This window comes from Acartia tonsa, chromosome 8, assembly GCF_053477335.1.
Source record: "Acartia tonsa isolate MP-2025a chromosome 8, ASM5347733v1, whole genome shotgun sequence".
In the NCBI taxonomy this organism is placed as follows: Eukaryota; Metazoa; Arthropoda; class Copepoda; order Calanoida; family Acartiidae; genus Acartia; species Acartia tonsa.
The window spans coordinates 48,159,417-48,179,561 of record NC_137267.1 but is presented as its reverse complement, the minus strand read 5'-3'; the positions used below and the strand labels follow the sequence as shown (position 1 = coordinate 48,179,561).

At 34.4% G+C, this 20,145-nt stretch overlaps 1 protein-coding gene across 1 annotated transcript in view; it reads left to right on the top strand.

Moving 5' to 3' along the window:
• Window positions 1–20,145, top strand: part of LOC145327167 (DNA topoisomerase 2-binding protein 1-like) — an 82,448-nt gene that overhangs the window by 42,376 nt on the left and 19,927 nt on the right. The window contains exons 15-24 of the mRNA XM_080170736.1: window positions 3,222–3,340; window positions 3,834–3,889; window positions 4,309–4,385; window positions 4,887–4,965; window positions 6,001–6,090; window positions 6,478–6,566; window positions 15,585–15,688; window positions 15,927–15,994; window positions 16,885–17,016; window positions 17,998–18,117. Of these exons, the coding sequence (XP_080026862.1) occupies window positions 3,222–3,340; window positions 3,834–3,889; window positions 4,309–4,385; window positions 4,887–4,965; window positions 6,001–6,090; window positions 6,478–6,566; window positions 15,585–15,688; window positions 15,927–15,994; window positions 16,885–17,016; window positions 17,998–18,117 (934 nt within the window). The remainder of the gene's footprint in view (window positions 1–3,221; window positions 3,341–3,833; window positions 3,890–4,308; window positions 4,386–4,886; window positions 4,966–6,000; window positions 6,091–6,477; window positions 6,567–15,584; window positions 15,689–15,926; window positions 15,995–16,884; window positions 17,017–17,997; window positions 18,118–20,145) is intronic.

Here is a 20,145-nt window from a genome sequence, read left to right as displayed (position 1 = left end):
AGGAAATATATCTACTGGTCCTGTGGTGGTTTAAAGCTATTTTACAAAAAAAAACCTCCGTCCGTACGTCTGTTACAGTTAGCTCTTTGGGTTAATTTAAACAGGCTAGAATTGTCCTATCGATTTCAAACTTTTCATGTCGTTTTCTACAACAGTTAGGTACGACTTAGAAAGCACGGCAACTCTATAATCGTTACCAGAAAGTCCATACATCCATTTATAACAAGCTGATTTTTTAATTTTATGACAACAAATAATGGTTTTGAATGTTAAAAATATCCTATTCATCTGATTTTTGAATACTTATTCCTAGTACAATAAGGTATAGTGTTATAAGCGAAGCATCTCTATAAAAAGTCCTAAAAACGTCAGTATGTCCTTAAACAGTAACATGTATTTAATCAGTTTTAATTACAATTTTGTATAGACATGCATTAATATTTAGTTCTGACACTTCACAAGTGTTAGTGTTCGTTTGTCCTTCCATTTCAGAGCTTCGCTTCTATGGATGTTGTCATCCTTGTTTAATTACCTCTTGGAGCAAAGCCCATAGAGGCTAGGGGCGAAACTGCTAGTATACATATAAACAGTAAACAAGAATCATAATATCATTATAAATATAGTTATTAGCCAATAAAAATTTATGTCAATCATGCTCACATTTATAATGGATTTATTATTAAGTGAAACTTTTAGCTTGCTAAAATAAGAATACCCATCCACCCCTTTACACCATCCTCTCCCCTTCTACTGAAATGAATTAAATGACCCCAAATTTGACATTTTGAATACTTTTATGGATAGATAGATGGATAGGTAGGTGAATAGATATATGGATGAGTAAATGGATAGACAGATGGATAGACAGATTGGTAGACAGATGGATAGAGGGATGGATAGATGGATGGATAGATAGATGGATAGATAGATGGATGAGTAAATTGATAGACAGATGGATAGACAGATAAATAGACAGATAAATAGACAGATGGATAGACAGATGGATAGACGGATGTATAGATGGATGGATGGATAGATAAATGAATAGATAAATGGATAGATAGATGGATAGATAGATGGATGGATAGATGGATAGTTGATGGATAGATAGATAAATAGTTGATGGATAGATAGATTGATCGATAGATGGATAGATAGATGGATAGACAGATGGATAGATGGATAGATAGATAGATAGATAGATAGATAGATAGATAGATAGATAGATAGATAGATAGATGGATAGATAGATAGATGGATAGATAGATAGATGGATAGATAGATGGATAGATAGATGGATAGATAGATGGATAGATAGATGGATAGATAGATGGATAGATAGATGGATAGATAGATGGATAGATAGATAGATGGTAAGATAGATGGATAGATAGATGGATAATTAAATGGATAGATAGATAAATGGATAGATAGATGGATAGATAGATGGATATATAGATGGATATATAGATGGATAGATAGATGGATAAATAGATAGATGGATAGATAGATAGATAGATAGATAGATAGATAGATAGATAGATAGATGGATAGATAGATAGATAGATAGATAGATAGATAGATAGATAGATAGATAGATAGATAGATAGATAGATAGATAGATAGATAGATAGATAGATAGATAGATAGATAGATAGATAGATAGATAGATAGATAGATAGATAGATAGATAGATAGATAGATGGATAGATAGATAGATAGATAGATGGATAGATAGATAGATGGATAGATAGATAGATAGATGGATAGATAGATGGATAGATTGATGGATAGATAGACGGATGGATAGATAGAATAATAGATAGATGGATAGGTTAAGGGGGCGCTATTTTTGGGGAGGGGTTAATCCAGTAATTTTCCATCTACCTTCATTAAATGACCTTTATCTCCATGTTTCTTTCAAATGACAGAAAAAAACATAAAAGCAAATTTGTTCGTTGTTAAATTGCCTACAAAAAAGTATAAAATGAAATTTTTGTGGGATGAATTTTAAGGGTACTAAATAATTAAATCCCCTTTTTGATTGATTTGCCCCAATGTGCAATGGTAAAGTGTTTAAAACTCATAGTGCTCCAATAATCCTAATTAAACTCTCATTGACCAAAGCAATAGGACCTTTGTTCTATTTGTTTATGGAATGAATTAAGTTTTTCACTCCATGTAGATATTTGAATTACATTGAAATATTTAATCCTTATTTCATAAATAAAAAATATTCATTCATAATAGAGTAAATCTAAGAAAACTGTATTTTAAAAGAATTCGATTGTGGCGACACTTCCTTTGTGTTAAAATATTAAAACTAAAATTTTAATCATATTAACCCTTTAGTGATGGTAATGTGAAAAAAATATAATTGAAAAAATCTTTTTAAAATAATTTAAATTAATAAATATTTACTTCTTTCTTTTAGATAGTAATGGCGGGGGAGGAAAATAGATTTATTGAGAAATATATAATAGATTTGTACGTCCAAGGGGGGGCCCGGGGGGTGTAGTAAAGTGAGGATTACCCCCCCCCCCCCCATTTAAAATTTACCCCTACCCTGGGGGTGCACTAGGCACCCCCAACCATTTAGGAGTGGGTATTTACCCCCCCCCCCACAAAAAAAAAAAATCTAACAAAAAAAAATTTCCGCGCTTCGCGCGCATTTTTAATACTAAATGTTTAATCAAATTTAAATTAACCCCCCCAAAAAAAATTTTTCCCCAGGGGTAATTTTTTTTTTAGGGGGGGAGAATTTACCCCTGCCAACAGATTTCAGGGGGGGTAATTAAAAAAAATTTGCGGCGAGCTTCGCGCGCCATTTTACCCCCTCCAAAAAAGAATTACCCCCCTTTAAAAAATTTTACCTCCCCCCCCCAAAAAAAAAGCTTGGACGCCCCTGGTCATTGCAAAGAGGGAGGGGATATTGAGCTGTTTATTACACTGGTCCCGAAAGTTTTGTAATAGCGTTTTCTTAATCGTTGGCTTAACAACTTTGGGAAATGTATTGGTTTGTTCATTTAGTTGAGTTCTAAACGTTTCAACCACAAATGTTAATCTTTAGAAGGGGTAATTTTGTGTGTCACCTTATTGAAAATATATATCAATTTTTCAGCCATTGTCTTATCCCTGAAGATCACTGAAAAATGTTGATATCTTGTTAAAGACAGAACACATGATTTTCAATATACTCATTTCTTTAATTCTAAAAACAGACGGCGGGATGAGACGTTAAAGTTTGCGGAGGTGTTCAGTATGGATGAGGCAGAAATGGCCAAACAGAAACGGCGGCAGGCGGAATGGCTTAAGAAAACGTCGGCCAAGCCCAATCAAGGAATGATAACTAATTTATTATATTGTGTTGTTTGCTTTTGTAGAACACCTTTTTTAAATTGGGTATTTAATTATTATTTATTGCATCGTATTATAGACAGCTTTAAATGAAATATTATCAGATTAAACCAGTCTTAAATTCTTGGACAATTTGTCTGTAATACTATGCTATACATAATTTCTCAGTGTGGAAGAGAACCGTATTAATCAGCTGATATTAATCAGTTTCTAGGTCAACTAGAAAAAAACATCACAATTTTTACCGCTTTATTCTATCTCATCGGTATTAGTTGAAATTTTTGCTTATAACATTAATCAGAGACAAGGAACAGGGATTCTGACAAACTATTTAAGTGAAATTTTCACCACAACCCACTTATTTCTATTCTCTCCATATTTACTCATTTACCTTTAGTCTTACTCTTATAACAAGTCTTATATGAAATTACGCCACACAAATATCCAAAACTAAGTTATCAAAAATTTCAAAACAGAAAAAGATGAATCATTAACTGAAGAGACAAATACAAATAAATTAGAAAGCAAGGAAAAGTGTGCCATATTTATTATTTAATATTTTTTGTGACTTTTCCCCTCATCCTCACAACTAGTGGCTACCCCTCTTTAAGCTTATAAGATAGGGAGGGGGGGATTGAACTAACCCCCCCCCCCCCTCTATTTTAACTTATAATATAAAAAAATATTTTTTATTAAATTGGGGCGTTTTTCTAGGAACAATTTATCTTTCGAGGGAGGTTATACCAATCCCTGAAATAGGTATAAACCTTTCCTGAACCTTTAAGAGAACCATATCGGTTCAGCGGTTTAAGATAATTTATTGTAAGTTTGTTAATTTCAATTATAAACGGGCAGAAAGCTTACCAACCCGTAGAAAACTTAAATTAAAAAAGGCATTCACTACACCGTTGAATATCTTTATTAATTTTGGCATACTCATCTTACTAGGAATCATTGGACGCTAAAATGCGCGAAAATTACAAGAAAAAAGGACAGAATTGGGACGATATTGGTGCAGACTTTACAAGGTAATCATCAGATAGTAAACTACTTTCTACAAGGGGGGAGATTTGTAGAAAGTTAGGATTCTACAATTTCTTTATACATTTCAAGCAACTTGTATCATGCTTTCGTACATGCTCCTCATTCATATGAGAGAGTGCCATTAATTAGGGTGGCTTAACATGGAACACCTGACATAACTCTATGTTAAATTAGGGTGATGTAATAATTAAATTAAGGAACTTCCATGAGAATTGCAGGTCAGTTTAAACTTAACATGGAATACACCCAGCTGTGCGCGAAGCTTACCAATCTATGATTGGCCAAAGGATTCTCACCTCCAATCTCCTTGTGCATCTGAATCTAAAACTTCACAGAATCAGGGCTATATACATACAGTAAACTTTCTATGTGTCTTTTATGAACTGTGTTTGTCAATGTATGAACGTTTGTCATTTGTCAAGCTTACTACATGAATGTTGTTATCCTCGTTTAACTATTTATTTCATTTTTGTATCATTTTCAAGGAAACCAAGTGAACCCAGCGATGATGAAAACAAATGTTTGGCTGGGTGTGTTGTCATGATTGCCAAGAAAATTTCACAGGTACCCAAAGTTTTATAATATTATTAGCGATGAAGAGAGAAATTGTTTGGCTGGGTGTGTTGTCATTATTGCCAAGAAAAGGGGGAGGGGGGAAATGTGGTGACTCGTGCCACGACATACCAGCAATTTTATTTTGGGTGCTACTCCCTTAGTTTTAGAGATAATTGGTTAAAATCTTTTGGGCTGGGTCACTAAATACCCCAAATTTTGGTATCTTTCAAAAAAACCGGGCGGCGGGACCGCCGTTCACCGCCATTTTCCGCCGCCGTCAAAAAAATCATTTGAGACCATGTTATTGTTTTCAAAAAAATTTCCCCTTACAAGCAACCCTAGGGTTACTTTTTCAACTTTTTGTTCGATTTAGGAAAAATAGACCTACCAAGGATTACTCATGCAAAATTTCGGATCAAAATTCGAATTCTAAGGGCAATTTATACATTGATTACGAGATTGTTGCATTTACCGCCCCCCCCCCCCCCCTTATCTCTGAAACTAAGTGAGAAGCACCCAAAATAAAATTGCTGGTATGTCGTGGCACGTGTCACCACATTCCCCCCCCCCCCCCCTTTCACAGGTACCAGAAAATTTGGATATACGTCCTGTAACACTTTAGTCTACCTGGGTATGGTTTTATTTACTTCAATGGATATTCTCATTCGTGGTTCTAATATGTATTATGTAATGTACCAGCGGCTTTGCTCCCAAGGGCACTTGAAGTGGTGGTCGGGGGGGAGTCGACCTCCCAACCCTCATTCAAAAATTTCGTTTTAAAAAGAAAAAACAGTAATATTTGAGGTGGGGATGGGTATTTTTTTCAAGGGTTGATTTCTATTTGTTAGTGGTGGTACCCTCACCCAACATAGGAATAGAGCTGTACTGTAAAGGAGAACCATATCAGTTTAGCGGTTAGCGATATTCTTCGGTACAGACAGACACACAGACACAGATTTTGTTACTTTTATATAAGGAAAAAAGAAACGTCCGTAATACACCTCTAAATTGTTTATTAAAATCATACATTCACTTTTGTTTCAGATGAATAAAGAGTTGGAGAGTATAGTTGAAGAACTGGGAGGTGAGATTAGTCATCACCTTGACGAGGCAACTACACATTACGTCTTCCAGGTAGAACATCTGTCATAATAAGATAAGGAAAAATATCGCATATTTATCTCGTTCTTTTGGCATCTCGGGACTTAAGAAAACTGGTTTTATAGTCTTATAATTGTACATTTTGGATCATGTGAAGGAAACAAAGTTGCGGGTTTCGTCGTATTTTCACAGTAGCTTTTATAAGGTTATTTTAGATTAAGTTAGGTGATTGCCCCGCAGGGTTAGGCAATTGGCCTCGCAGGGTTAAGGCCCCCCGCCGGGGCTAGAAATAGGAGAAAAGCTACTGTCAAAATATGACGAAACCCGCAACTTCGTTTCCTTCACATGACCCGTACATTTTAATATCCGCGGGTAGCTGTTAATAATACGATGCGATAAATTAACTATTAACTATATCAGGGGAAGCAGAGAGAAGCAACAAAAGAATTTAAGCAAGCCAAGGAAATGGGGAAGATAATTGTTGCCCCAGAATGGATCTACATGTGCAGGTATTCCAGGGCACGGTTGGACCCTCAGATGTCAAAACTTTATTTAAGTGTTTGGCCAAAATGACGTTGCAATTGTATCTGTAAGTACGTCTAATAACACCCTTTGCTATTTTTAAAATCCTAGAAAAATTTTTTTGCAAGAAAATTGCATAAATTCGCAACCTTTTTTAGAACCACTACATAACTTGAGTTTTAAAACTTTTTATATAAAATCCTTTTTACAAAAAATATCAATAATTACTTAAAATTAAACCTGAAAGAAAAAAAATCTCATTACACGTGTTAATTTGCATGTTTTAGGTCTTTTTTTGAGGAAAGTATAACTTCCACATTTTTGACAATAATTATATTTTTTTAACATTTCAAAGTAAAATATAATAAAACTTAAACGATTTTTCTTGAATTATCAGTTGAAAATTTCATCAAACATGCAATTTAAGTGATGAAAATTTAATAAAATCATTTTTTGAATGTTTAGAATTACCAATTTTCTACATTTAAAACAAAATGTTAACAAAATTTAAAAACATTTTAACATATAACTTCAAAAATCAATAACATTTTATAAAAAGATGTTTCAAAAAATAAATCATTAAAAGGTATTAAAATGCATTTCAAATTACTTAAAATTAAAACGAGAACATCTTTTTACACTGTATTCTGTCTAATAGAGTTTAAATGACATGATTAGTGAATGAAATATTTCCTAAACTCATTAAGCCTTTTTGTGACTATATTAAAAATAATTTATTTTGTCTTATATTGTTTTTTTATTCAAATATTTGACAAAATTTTCCCTACGTCAATAAAATAAAGTAATTTTTTTACTGTTTCCAGGTTTTTCTTTATAATTATAACAATTAAATATAATATAAATCTTCATTATCTTTTATTTGAATTATCATACACATTAAAATGTAAAGTATAAGCTAGAATAGCACTTTTTTTAACGAATATTTTAATGACATTATATCAAAATCATTCCTCTTAAATATCACACAACATATGATTGGGAAGTATAGCCATTTCTTGGAGGTATAATATTTACAAAAATACCATTAATTCTGTTTTTATCAGAAGTTAAAAAAATTGAACAATTCTAAAACAATGGTTGGCTGTCTAGATATTGAGTACACTAAGACTACGGCTCTGTTCTATTGAAATAACGTTGCAAAAAGAGGGGTTCTGAAAGTAATCTACCTAATTATTTTTAAAGAACCAACAAGTACTGTCAGTATCTTTTTTCTTGTAATCTAGCAGACAATCAAATCATAACACAATTTTCATGATAAAATATTCAGGTTTCTACTTCACATTTTAAAAAATATACTGATCAATAAAATGTTCAAAATTTTACTTTGTACTAATTGAAAAAATATGTTGTAATTCTTATTTTAAAGTTACATTTTTATCCCTGACAAAATCATAGACGACTTTTAAAGGCATCTTATCTAAACTTTTTGAAGAAAAACTTAAAAACGTTAATTAAGTATTAAAACTATTTTCTTCGATTTTTCTGAAGTTATTATCGCATTCTATGGGTTTTTTATTATCATTTACTTATATCGAAAGTGCCAAACATTGTACCCTAACTTATTCATTTAATAAAAAACCAAGCGTGAGGGATCTAAAGGGATAGGACAATGACCGATAAATTGATGTACATCCCCTAATATTATACACAAAGTTAACCTTTCTGTTGATCATAATCGTTTGAACACTTAATTTAATGAACAAACCAAGGGGGGGGGGGGGAAGTTTTGCCACTTTCGCGTAATCCGTGATTATTAGGCTAGGTATTGATGTGAGACTATAGGTTATTTGGGATAAAAGTTTACTTTTGGGTAGTACTTCACGTATATTTAATCATTTTTTGGATAGGTCTCCAGGTTCAGGTGCTGCAGGCTGGAAGGTGGTTTCTGGACAGGTAAAAAAAATTTAAAATTTTTGTTTGAAGAGTTAGAGATCAAATTATTAAACAAAATATGCATCTTTATGGATATTATTGACATATAAGAAGAAAAAATTAAAATCGGCCTCCAGGTTCAGGTGCTGCAGGCCTCCAGGTCCACTCTGGACAGGTAAAAATCAAATTTTTTATTTGAAGAGTTAGAGGTCAACTTATAATACAGAATATGCATATTTTTTGATATTATTGACATATTTGAAGAAAAAATTAAAATCGGCCTCCAGGTTCAGGTGCTGCAGGCCTCCAGGTCCATTCTGGACAGGTAAAAAAACAAGTTTTTTATTTGAAGAGTTAGAGGTCAACTTATAAAACAGAATATGCATCGTTTTTGATATTATTGACATATAAGAAGAAAAAATTAAAATCGACCTCAAGGTTCAGGTGCTGCAGGCCTCCAGGTCCACTCTGGACAGGTAAAAAATTAAATTTTTTATTTGAAGAGTTAGAGGTCAACTTATAAAACAGAATATGCATATTTTTTTATATTATGGACATATTTGAAGAAAAAATCAAAATCGGCCTCCAGGTTCAGGTGCTGCAGGCCTCCAGGTCAACTCAGGACGGGTAAAAAAATAAAAAAATTTATTTGAAGAGTTAGAGGTCAACTTCTAAAACAGAATATGCATTTTTTTGTTATTATTGACATATTTGAAGAAAAAATTAAAATTGGCCTCCGGGTTCACGTGCTGCAGGCCTCCAGGTCCACTCTGTGCAGGTTAAAAGAGTGTTCCTGAAGAGTTAGAGGTCAGTTTTTAAAACAACATTAGCATCTTTTTAGATGTTACATGTATATTTGAAGAAAAAAAAAATAAAATTGGCGTCCAGGTTCAGGTGCTGCAGGCTTCCAGGTGAACTTTAGAGACTATTTTCAGGTATATTTTCTATTTATTTGATTCCCCCCCTACTTTTTTTCTATTCTATATTTATTTAAACCTGGTAGTTATCATATTCATTGAAACTTTTTGATGGATCCCAGTGACCGCTGTTGGCCATTGGCCAGGTAAATATCAAGGTAATTTTTGAATTTAGAGGAAAGGTATGTATTTAAAAATGGTTAAAATAAGATAATATAGTAAAATTAATCATTTAAGGCTTCAAAATGTGTGTCCAGACAGGCTCCAGGTCCTTAAATTTCACTATATTATTGTATTTTAAGTTTTAAACTTATTCTATTTCGAAATCTTTCTTCTAAATTCCAAAATAACCATTTGAGATATTCACCTAGCCGGCAACAACCAGCATTCACCAGGATCCAGGTAAAAGTGTCACTGTCCATATAAAAAATTAAAAATGTATGATACCTACCTACCATGTTTTAAAACAGGAAAAAAAGCAAAAATACCTGAAAATGAAAGCCTGCAGCACCTAAACTTGAAGGCCGATTTTAATTTTATCTTCAAGTATATCTATTATATCCAAAACAATGCATATTTTGTTTTATAAGTTGACCTTTAACTTTCCAGATAAAAAGACTTAATTTATACCTGTCAAGAGTGGACCTGGAGGCCTGCAGGATCTGAACATGGAGTCCGATTTTAATTTTTTCTTCAAATATGCCAATAATATAAAAAAAGAAGCATATTCTGTTTTAGAAGTTGACCTCTAACTCTTCAAATAATTTATTTTTTATTTTTTACCTTTCCAGAGTGGACCTAGAGGCCTACAGCACCTGAACCTTTAGGCCGATTTTAATTTTTTCTTCAAATATGTCAATAACATCAAAAAAGATGCATATTCTGTTTTATAAGTTGACCTCTAACTCTTCAAATAAAAAACTTGTTTTTTTACCTGTCCAGAGTGGACCTGGAGGCCTGCAGCACCTGAACCTGGAGGCCGATTTTAATTTTTTCTTCAAATATGTCAATAATATCAAACAAAATGCATATTCTGTTTTATAAGTTGACCTCTAACTCTTCAAATAAAAAACTTGTTTTTTTACCTGTCCAGAGTGGACCTGGAGGCCTGCAGCACTTGAACCTGGAGGCCGATTTAAATTTTTTCTTCAAAAATGTCAATAATATAAAAAAAGATGCATATTCTGTTTAATAAGTTGACCTCTAACTCTTCAAATAAAAAATTTATTTTTTACCTGTCCAGAGTGGACCTGGAGGCCTGCAGAACCTGAACCTGGAGGCTGATTTTAATTTTTTCTTCAAATATGTCAATAATATCAAAAAATATGCATATTCTGTTTTATAAGTTGACCTTTAACTCTTCAAATAAAAAACTTGTTTTTTTACCTGTCCAGAGTGGACCTGGAGGCCTGCAGCACTTGAACCTGGAGGCCGATTTTAATTTTTTCTTCAAAAATGTCAATAATATAAAAAAAGATGCATATTCTGTTTAATAAGTTGACCTCTAACTCTTCAAATAAAAAATTTGATTTTTACCTGTCCAGAGTTGACCTGGAGGCCTGCAGCACCTGAACCTGGAGGCCGATTTTAATTTTTTCTTCTTATATGTCAATAATATCCATAAAGATGCATATTTTGTTTAATAATTTGATCTCTAACTCTTCAAACAAAAATTTTAAATTTTTTTTACCTGTCCAGAAACCACCTTCCAGCCTGCAGCACCTGAACCTGGAGACCTATCCAAAAAATGATTAAATATACGTGAAGTACTACCCAAAAGTAAACTTTTATCCCAAATAACCTATAGTCTCACATCAATACCTAGCCTAATAATCACGGATTACGCGAAAGTGGCAAAACTTCCCCCCCCCTTAATATTTACTAGGTATGGTCCCCAAAGTTGTTAAGCCAACAAAAAAAACCCGTTAACATAAGACTTTGGACACCAATTTAATAAACAGTCCATTGTCCCCTATAACTCTGAGATATTCTCATGTTTCTAAGATTTATTTAATGAATAGGCATATGAAAAATATAGTATTTTCAGCTTTAAAGGGGAGTGGGGTCAGGGTGGGGAAAAACCCAGGGTTTTTTAAAAAAGCCCAACCCAACCCGTAAAAACCCTTAAAACCCTGGGTTTTTATGGGTTTTTTAGGGTTTTATTGGGTTTTTTCATTTAGGAGTCAAATACATTTGATATATTGATGAAATATTAATGTTTATGTTGTTGTAGGTAAAAGTTAAGCAAGATTTCACAATAAACAAGATAGATAATGAAGAAAGCTGGCATTCCGATCAATTATAAACCCTTATTAGCAATGGTGCACAAAATATTCTATTAAGGGGGAGGGGAGATTAAAAGCTTCAAAACATGGAACCTACTCCTCTATTCTTAAGCTGTCAACACCCCCCCCCCCCTCACAGAAATTATTAAGGTCTTTTCCTTTTTACATCCCCTTAATAATACCCTCTGCACGCCACTGTAACTATTTCCTTTCATAAATTGTTATGTTTTAGTTTAAAAAATCAATTATGATTATGTAAGGGGGGGGGGGGGTTGAATGCAACCATCTCGTAATCAGTGAGCAAATGGCACTTACAATTCGAATTTAGATCTGAAATTTTGCATGATTAATCCTTGGTAGGTCTATTTTCCCTAAATCGAACAAAAAGTTGAAAAAGTAACGGCTAACGGCTCAGCTGTTGGAGCAGCATAGAGTATTATGTGGAGATAGGTTTCGTGATGATTTCCCTTGAAAATAGTTTTAAAAATGGCTAAACTGCTGAGCCGCCAACCGTTAGTCGTTACTTTTCCAACTTTTTGTTCAATTTAGGGAAAATGGACCTACCAAGGATTACTCATGCAAAATTCCAGATCAAAATTCGAATTCTAAGTGCCATTTGCTCACTGATTACCAGATGGTTGCATTAACCCCCCCCCCCCCCCCTTTACACAATTTATATATCATCAATTTAGTAGCAAAGCGAAAACAGTAAAGTGTCTGACTATGACGTCAGAAAAAATTAACAATTAACCAATGAGAAGCCAGTATTCACAATGGTAAAATATATAGCGGCCTCTCATTGGTTAATTGCTAGTTTTTTCTGACGTCATAGTCGACACTTTTACTGTTTTCTAGCAAAGCGTTTTCTGAAATTAAGTTTTGAGAGAAAGTAATTTCATAAACATTTGAACAATAAGTACCTAGAGCATCATTTATGTAATTACTTCATATTTTTTTTATGTTTTTTAGGTAAAATTTGCTTTAAATTGTTATAAGATCCTAGTCTTTGAGTAAATAGAGGTTTAATTTGTAAATTTTAACGTGAAATTTCAATGTTTTTTCAAAAACCCTAAAAACCTTGGGGTTTTTTTAATGGGTTTTTAAAAAAACCCTGGGTGGGTTTTTTTGGGTGGGTTTTTTGTATGCCCACCCTGAGTGGGGTGGAACTATTTAATTACTACTTATGAAAAACAGCCGAAATCACTTCTGTTTTTACGAATGTATGCCTTTAATAGGGTAATATCTATATTCTGTACATCTATTGTCATTTGTGCGTCTAGAAATATCTTTGAACCAGTGTTGCGGATCCGGATCCGCAAGGATCCACATTTTTTTGAGTCCAAGGATCCGGATCCGCAAAAAAATGCGGATCCGGATTCTGGGGTATAAAGGGGGGGGGGGGAAAATGTGGTGACTCGTGCCACGACATACCAGCAATTTTATTTTGGGTGCTACTCCCTTAGTTTTAGAGATAATTGGGTGAAATCTTTTGGGCTGGGTCACTAATTACCCCAACTAGAGGTATCTTTCAAAAAAAAACGGCGGCGGGTCCGCCGCTCCCGCCGTTCGCCGCCATTTTCCGCCGCCGCCAAAAAAATTTTTTTATTGCATTTGATTTCTCGCCGAATTAGGCAATTTGGAATCATTTGAGACCATGTTATTTTTTTCAAAAATTTTTCCCCTTATAACCAACCCTGCGGGGGGACTTAGTCATTTTTTTCAAATTCTCGTTTATCAAGGTATATCTTAAATTCAGTGCCTCTCCTAAGCTTTAAAGATATTGAGACAAAACCTTTTGAGGTAGATCAGTAAAAAATATTTGGGATCATGTTACTTGTCGATGCAGCGCTGCACTTACAAGTAACATGTTTATAAGAGCTGCATCTACAAGTAACATGATAAAGGGAGATAAAAAAAAGGAGATGGGCAGACAATGTTAGTTATATTTTTATTGAAAATAGCTTTTTAGTCATTTCTAAAGAACTTCAAAACCCCAAACAACTTCCTTCATCTTGAAGCAATGAGAGGTTGTCACAGAACCTTCTTACAAAGTTATTTGGATGAATACATGTGGAGGGATCGCTATAATGATAATGCATTTTACAATTTGTGCAACCAGATTGCTATTCAATATCATGTTTAATTATTTAATACTGTTTTTGCATATATTCAAAACCATTACTAATAAATGTTGAGCTAACGAATTAATATTAATTGTTTCTATTTATAATCATATTAGTATCTCTATAGGAAATGGAGGGGGGATATTGCTGCACTTACAAGTAACATGTATGTGTTTGCTGCATCGTCAAGTAACATGTGATAAGCGCTGCATCGACAAGTAACATGATCCAATATTTGAATAAAAAATGGCGGCGATACCGCCGCTCCCGCCGTCCACCGCCATTTTCCGCCGCCGCCGCCAAAAATTTTTTTATTGCATTTCTCGCCGAATTAGGCAATTTGGAATCATTTGAGACCATGTTATTTTTTTCAAAAATTTTTCCCCTTATAACCAACCCTGCGGGGGGACTTAGTCATTTTTTTTCAAATTCTCGTTTATCAAGGTATATCTTAAATTCAGTGCCTCTCCTAAGCTTTTAAAGATATTGAGACAAAACCTTTTGAGGTAGATCAGTAAAAAATATTTGAATAAAAAATGGCGGCGGTACCGCCGCTCCCGCCGTCCACTGCCATTTTCCGCTGCCGCCAAAAAATTTTTTTATTGCATTTCTCGCCGAATTAAGCAATTTGGAATCATTTGAGACCATGTTATTTTTTTCAAAAATTTTTCCCCTTACTAGCCGTCCTGTGGGCGGCGGAAAATGGCGGTGGATGGCGGGAGCGGCGGTATCGCCGCCATTTTTTATTCAAATATTTTTTTGCTGATCTACCTCAAAAGATTTTTTTTCAATATCTTTAAAAGCTTAGGAGAGGCACTGAATTTAAGATATACCTTAATAAACGAGAATTTGAAAAAAATGACTAAGTCCCCCTGCAGGGTTGGTTATAAGGGGAAAAATTTTTGAAAAAAATAACATGGTCTCAAATGATTCCAAATTGCCTAATTCGGCGAGAAATGCAATAAAAAAATTTTTGGCGGCGGCGGCGGAAAATGGCGGTGGACGGCGGGAGCGGCGGTACCGCCGCCATTTTTTATTCAAATATTTTTTACTGATTTACCTCAAAAGGTTTTGTCTCAATATCTTTTAAAGCTTAGGAGAGGCACTGAATTTAAGATATACCTTAATAAACGAGAATTTGAAAAAAATGACTAAGTCCCCCTGCAGGGTTGGTTATAAGGGGAAAAATTTTTGAAAAAAATAACATGGTCTCAAATGATTCCAAATTGCCTAATTCGGCGAGAAATGCAATAAAAATTTTTTTTTTGGCGGCGGCGGAAAATGGAGGCGAACGGCGGGAGCGGCGGACCCGCCGCCGTTTTTTTTGAAAGATACCTCTAGTTGGGGTAATTAGTGACCCAGCCCAAAAGATTTCACCCAATTATCTCTAAAACTAAGGGAGTAGCACCCAAAATAAAATTGCTGGTATGTCGTGGCACGAGTCACCACATTTTCCCCCCCCCCCTTTATGGAAAAATCTTATCTACCTAAATTTATATAAAATAGTCACTTACAAATTTTGAAATATCTGGTAACCTTGTTAAGATCAGCTGATTCACTCCCACACTCTTTTCTCTCACATTGTATATAATCTCCCCTTCCCTTTTCGTATACCACTGGTTGGTGATTTTATTTTTATTGTCAAGGATCCGGAACCGCACTGACCATATTTGGAGGATCCGGATCCGCATACAATCAATGCGGATCCGCAACACTACTTGGAACTACATACCACAAGTTATAAAATTCAAGCATTTTTTGTTTTCTACTGGTGTAAATTTTTTCAGGAGTGAAGAAAGAAAGGTGGGTGAGGCTGCCTTCCCCTACACCTATAATCCCAGCAAGCTAGTGAACCAGTCAACTATGCATAAAACAGCCTTGAATGATGCAGGCAAGGATAAAATAAGAATGGATATAGAATATATGTGGATATTATGTAAGGAGAAATATTGTCGTCAATTTAGGTTGCTAACATGGACATAATTTATTGGTCAGTTCCATCATCTTTTATGATGGGAATGGATGGGTGGACGACGTGTATCTCACTTTATTAGAGTACATGTTAATCTGTTGTAACATCTAATGAAATGTTTCATCAAATATGTGATCTTATTATATTCTTGACTCAGGGTCAGCTGCCTCAAACAAGACAAAGTCAAGATTGACCAAAGCCAAGCTTCCCCAACCAGATTTCCAGGTAAAGAAAGCTCAAGGGATTTTTTTATTTTATTACATGGGATATTTGCGACACTGTTCTACATTTTAGGTCATTCCATAGCTCCTATCGTTAATGTAGTCATGTTAAAATTGTCTAACAAAGGGGGGGGGGGGGCGAAAGTGACACTTTTTGAAATCAAAACTAAAAGTCAACAAAGGAACTCAACTAAAAAAAGAGTTACAGGTCTGAGATTTTGCATGGCAGTTGCTTTATAGGGGTACAATATGGAACTGTGAAGAAACGGCGGCGCAACCGCCGCAAACCGCCGTTTCCCGTCGAATTTTTTTGTGCCTCTTCTCGGCGGTTTTCGGCGGTTGCGCCGCCGTTTCTTCACAGTTCCATATTGTACCCCTTTAAAGCAACTGCCATGCAAAATGTCAGAACTGTAACTCTTTTTTTTAGTTGAGTTCCTTTGACTTTTAGTTTTGGTTTCAAAAAGTGTCACTTTCGCCCCCCCCCCCCCCCCCTTTCTAACTTTGCATGATTTCTGTTTAAGTTGAGAGTAATTTAGAAAGCGTAGTAACGAAATATCTTTATGTTCGTTTGTCTGAGCATAAAACTATTGAAATGGATGAATATTAAGGAAAATGAAGAGACAAAACTGGATGATGAAGAGATGGAGAATGATCATGAGAATAATGAAACCATGACTGCAGACACTACAGTGCCAATGGATACTAATAATCATGAATGTTGTATTAAGGAGAATGAGGAAACAAAACCAGGGTTGGCAAAAGTCCGGGTTCTCTAAAAAAGTCCGCGGACAATTCAAAAGTCTGGTTTTAACTGGTTAAATTGTGGAAAAAACCAGTTACAGTTAAAAAACTACAGTGCTAATGGAAACTAATAATTATGAATGTTGTATTTAGGAAAATGAGGAAACAAAACTGGATGATGAAGAGATGGAGAATGATCATGAGAATAATGAAACCCTGGCTGCTGATACTACAGTGCCAATGGATACTAATAATCACAGTACCATACCTGGTAGTGCTACTAAGGTGAGCAGAGCAACATTGGCGCTTTTTAGTAGCGAAGCTACTCTATAATTCACTTTGTATGTCCGTCAGTCCGTAACGCTATGGGGGAAACGTGATTTTCTAGATAGACAGCTGAAAATTTTAGTGAAGATTCCTATGACACATGTCCATCTAATCTATACATTGTTTTGTCCTTATGTCTGTTAGTTGGGGTACTAGATAGATTCCTAGATTTTCAAGTTTTCGTGATTTTCTCAATTCCTATTCAAGATAGAAGGCTGAAACTTTCAGAGAGTAATTTATATGACATTCTACATATTCACCAAGTTTTATTTAGATATGTTTATTAATTGGGGTGCTAGATCGATTCCAAGATATTTTAAGAGCTTCGCTACTTATGGATGTTTTTGTACATTGAGAGTAGTTTTTTTGCGTATTCCTGTAAAGTTGTATGTTACTGTTTAGTCAAATGCGCTTATGTTTTTAATTATAACCCTTTCATATATGTACATTTGATCATAATTAAGAACAGTTTGACATAATGCAAGCATTTGACTAAACGGTAACAAACAACTTTACGGAAAATACGCGAAAGAAATTACCCCCTTTCTTATTTTGCGTTTTGAAACTTCTAAGAACTTGTTTTAAGGGTTTTGGCTTGTCTACTAAAATGTTTAAATTTGCCTTAATTAATGTATTCAATATTATCAGCGAAGCTAATTTATAATTCACAATGTCTGTCAGTCAGTCAGCCCGTAGCACTTTAGGGGTAATGTTATTTTCTCAGCTGCTATTGAAGAAATAGAGTTGAAATTTTTAGTGAAGTCTCTTATGACATGTATGCATTGTTTTGTCTGTCGACCATGCTTCAAAAGTCATAAAACTAAAAGGGTTTCCTGATTTTCTTTGATTTTTGCCTATTCTTTCTCTTTCTAGACAAATGAACATCTGCATTGAAACTCACTTTGTCCGTTTGTTCATTTTTCTTTTTTTATTTTTTAGTTGGCCGAAAGTGGATATAAAAAAAGTTTCAAAGAGCTGCAATCCTTGGCTGAAAGCCTCAAGAATTCTCCTGCTCTGTCTATTGTGTCAAGTGTCAAGAAACAAAAACAAAACAATAAGGTAAATTTTGTTAACAGAGGGATAGGGCACGATAAACTGTTTATTACACTAGTCCCCAAAGTTTTATAAAAACTTCTCTTGTTTGTTTACAAAAGGGGGAGGGGGGGGGGTTAATGCAACCATCTCGTAATCAATGAGTAAATGGCACAGGGTTGTCGAATTTTTTTGATATTGGGCGGCCCAATTGCCCAAAAGGGTTTAGGGCGCCCAAAAGTGGTTTTGGGCACCCTTTTTGGGCAAATGTCGTAAAAAGCATATAAAAAAGATATAAAATAGCCTAAAACCATACCTAGACTTATTATTAGAAATAAAATAGCCTAAAACCATCTCAGGACCTATGAAAGCTCCACTGGAAAGGAGAACTATATCGGTTCAGCAGTTAGCGAAATCCTTCTCTAGATACAAAAAAAGCTTACTTATATATATAGTTAACTAGCGACTACGGCCCTAGAGGCCTCTAGGGGCACTTGAGGAGGGGAGAGTCAAATTTGATAATCCAATTATTATATTAGATTTGAAAAGAAAAAGTAAAAAAAAATTGAGGGGGGGAATAATGTTTTTTTTTTTGGGGGGGGGGGTTTCCTCCCCCCATTTTTATTTTTAGTTTAAAAAATTTTAGAAAAAGTTTTGGGTGGAGTGTAATTTTTTTCTAGGGGCGATTTCTCTTAGGAGGGTGGTGGTACCCTCCCCCAAAATAGTTATAAACCTTCACAGAACCCATGAGAAGCTACCCTGTTAAGGAGAACCCGATCGGTTCAGAGGTTAGCGAGATCCTTTGGTACAGACACACAAACAAACAGACACAAATCTTGTTACTTTAGTATAAGGATATCACCCAAAAAATAGGCCAGCCCCCCCCTCTTTTTTAACCCCCTCCCCTTTTTCTCTCCCCCTAAAAGGGGGGTGCCCAAAACTGCCCAAAAGGACCTTATATTGGGCGGCCCAAAATCGCCCGCCCAAAATGACAACTCTGAAACGGCACTTAGAATTCGAATTTTGATCTGAAATTTTGCATGAGTAACCCTTGGTAGGTCTATTTTCCCTAAATTGAACAAAAAGTTGGAAAAGTAACGGCTGGCGGCTCAGCCGTTTAGCCGTTTTTTGCCTATTTTCTGGGCAAATTTATCATTAATTACGTAGGAATTAACTTTTTAAAACATATTTTTTAGTTTTATGTGGAATGATAGCAATAGCCATTTTTTAAATTTCTAGTATCAACAGCTACCGGCTAGAATCGTTTGATAACGTTTTGAAGCGGAAAAGAGTATTATGTGGAGAAAGGTTTCGTGACTAATTTGCTCTGAAATATGGCAAAATCTGAAAAATGGAAAAAATGCAAAATTTCATATGGAAATTCGAATTCTAAGTGCCATTTACTCATTGATTACGAGATGGTTGCCCCCCCCCCCCTTATTATTTTAGTACCCTTACTATAATAAAATGCAATTTAAATTATTATAAAAGAGTTTAGGTATCTAACATTTTATTTTTTAATTTGATATTACAATATTTAATTTGTATAAAATATTAATTAAAATTTTAAGATATTACTAACTACCTACCTACCTAGTTATTTGATATTTTCAAGAGTTATTTGGTATTTATGTAACTCTATTAGTTTCATATTTGAAGCATTTTAAATTTAATTGTGATTCTTTAGAAATTTTAAAAGGATTTAATAGTGCTATAAGTGTAGGGATATATAATAAGGCTTAAAACTTGTTTTTTTTTAACCTGATGAATTGTCGCAATTGACTTTTGGGACTAATTTAGAACTACGAATTAGGATATTTATTACAATAGTGCCCTAAGTTTTTAATTAAAGTTTTCTTATTCGTTGGCCTAACAACTTTGGTCACTTATTGATTTTGAATGGTTGTTTCATTAAGTTGGGCGTCAAAACGTTTCAACCACTAATTGTAATCTACAGAAGGTTCTAATTTTGTGTATGATCATTGGGGATGTACATTAATTTATCGATCATTGTCTTATCCCTTTAGATCCCTGTATTGTGACGTTAGAAGTTGA